Source organism: Porites lutea, chromosome 12, assembly GCF_958299795.1.
Source record: "Porites lutea chromosome 12, jaPorLute2.1, whole genome shotgun sequence".
In the NCBI taxonomy this organism is placed as follows: Eukaryota; Metazoa; Cnidaria; class Anthozoa; order Scleractinia; family Poritidae; genus Porites; species Porites lutea.
In genome coordinates, this window is record NC_133212.1 from 3,481,246 (window position 1) to 3,483,012 (window position 1,767).

At 37.8% G+C, this 1,767-nt stretch overlaps 1 protein-coding gene across 1 annotated transcript in view; it reads right to left on the bottom strand.

Annotated features, from left to right (window-relative positions):
* Nucleotides 1-1,242: 1,242 nt before the first annotated feature.
* Nucleotides 1,243-1,767, bottom strand: part of LOC140921564 (coiled-coil domain-containing protein 152-like) — a 10,946-nt gene continuing 10,421 nt past the window's right edge. The window contains exon 8 of the mRNA XM_073371566.1: nt 1,243-1,767. This exon is cut by the window's right edge and continues 92 nt beyond it. Coding sequence (XP_073227667.1) covers nt 1,737-1,767 — 31 coding nt within the window. The 3' untranslated portion in view covers nt 1,243-1,736.

Consider the following 1,767-nt stretch of genomic DNA (forward strand, 5'->3'; position numbering starts at 1 on the left):
ACTGAGATGATTTGATAAGCTCAAAACTGCAATTACGGAAAACAACCGGTAATGATTTGATTGTATGGAAGTTTTTTTTTTTTTCAGGCAAATTATAGGAAACAATTTATCAATAGAATGGGATAGTCCTAGCTGTTTGAATTGTAAAGACAGAACCTCCTCTTTGTGTGTTCTCTCATACCGTATTCAATCTATTCAATTATTAAACTGACTTTATGTTTTTCCCTCTTGTAAGCTACAAAACATAGCTTTTTCACTCCGCTTTCAGTGTCACCCACGTTCTCGTTTTGGGTGACTGAAAAATTAGGAAGGAAATAATTAACTTCTGTACTAGACCATTGGAATTAGCACTGGCGAGAAGTATATTGAAAGGAACAAAACGATCTCATATAATTTTAGACCCGGCAATATCTCTTTTGATCATTGCTTTGCCAAGTCACTACAACTGTGACATTCGAGTGCAGCTAAAAAATTACGCTTTTCTGGAAAACGCTAGAAGCCTATACGGTCGACCTTATTCCGTTTCATTAAAGTGATGAAGCACACAATTGTAAGTCCGCGTGGAAATAATCCATCACAGGGCTACTTCTGGTATTATTTCCCCGATACCCAATTCAGTACACCTTGTAGAAGAGAAACCAAGGGTGCTACGTTCATTGTCTAAGGAGACAACGAAGACTGTTCTCAGTGTTATGGCATTTATACCACCTCTAACTTAGGGGACGGGCCATTAGAAAAGTTAGGGGGAGGAGGGGCAAATTTTGAACTTTATTTTTTAGGCCAGTGCAAAAATATTTCAGGGCTACTCTACGTGTATGGATTTTTTTCATTTATTTTCCCTTGTAGGAATTTTCCTCTTTGTACTTTGCCCGCCCTCCTATAACTTTCTATAATGGTCCTTCCCTAATTAGAGTGGTTTTCGTTTGAGTGTCGTAAAACCAAAACCAAAGTAATTACTCTGGCCAATCAGATAGAACACAGACAATACATTGAACCAATCAAAACTCCAAGTAATTACATGTGGCTGACGCAAAGCGCGGGAAAATGCATGCGAGCGCGTCACAATTGGCTTTGGTTTTACTTCTGATTGGATGAAAAGGTGGCGCGAATCTTTTAAGCCAATCGCACCGTGTAGAAAATGCAAAACCAATTACTTTTCGACTCTCAAATGAAAACCGCTCTATAATAAAAAGCAAACAGGAAGCTTTGTATCACAAGTCGATCGAACACACTGGCCGTAAGTCATGTCCATTTATAATTTATTTCCGTAACTATCATTTAACATTAAGTGAAATCGTCAGGAAATGAACGACTAATCTTTCATGAAAAAGACTCAGGTAAAATATAGCATTATATGGAAAAAGAGAAGTGTCATGTTCTGTGCCCACTTCATCTCTAGATCTGTCCATTAATTGTTCCTTAACTATTACGCGCGCAAACATTCAATAAGGCCTGAACAATGCGTTGAGATGTAAATCGGCTTATAGCCTTGAAAAATGTGTTTTTACCCGATTTGTTTGATAAGAGGAAGGGACACGCCATCAATTCTGAAATAATCCCCCCTTTTTAAACATCAGTCTGTTTTGTAGATCCACCCACCACCTGTTTGATTCATACTTGATTCTCAAGCAACACTCGTTTTGGGGCAGGGAAGAACGTATTATACATTTTTTCAGGGTATCAAGAAATCCATTCAAGTCTCTGTAATAGTTTTTCTTAACAACTAGAAAATTAAGCTAAAATCTTTTTCTTTTTGCCACAGGGGTC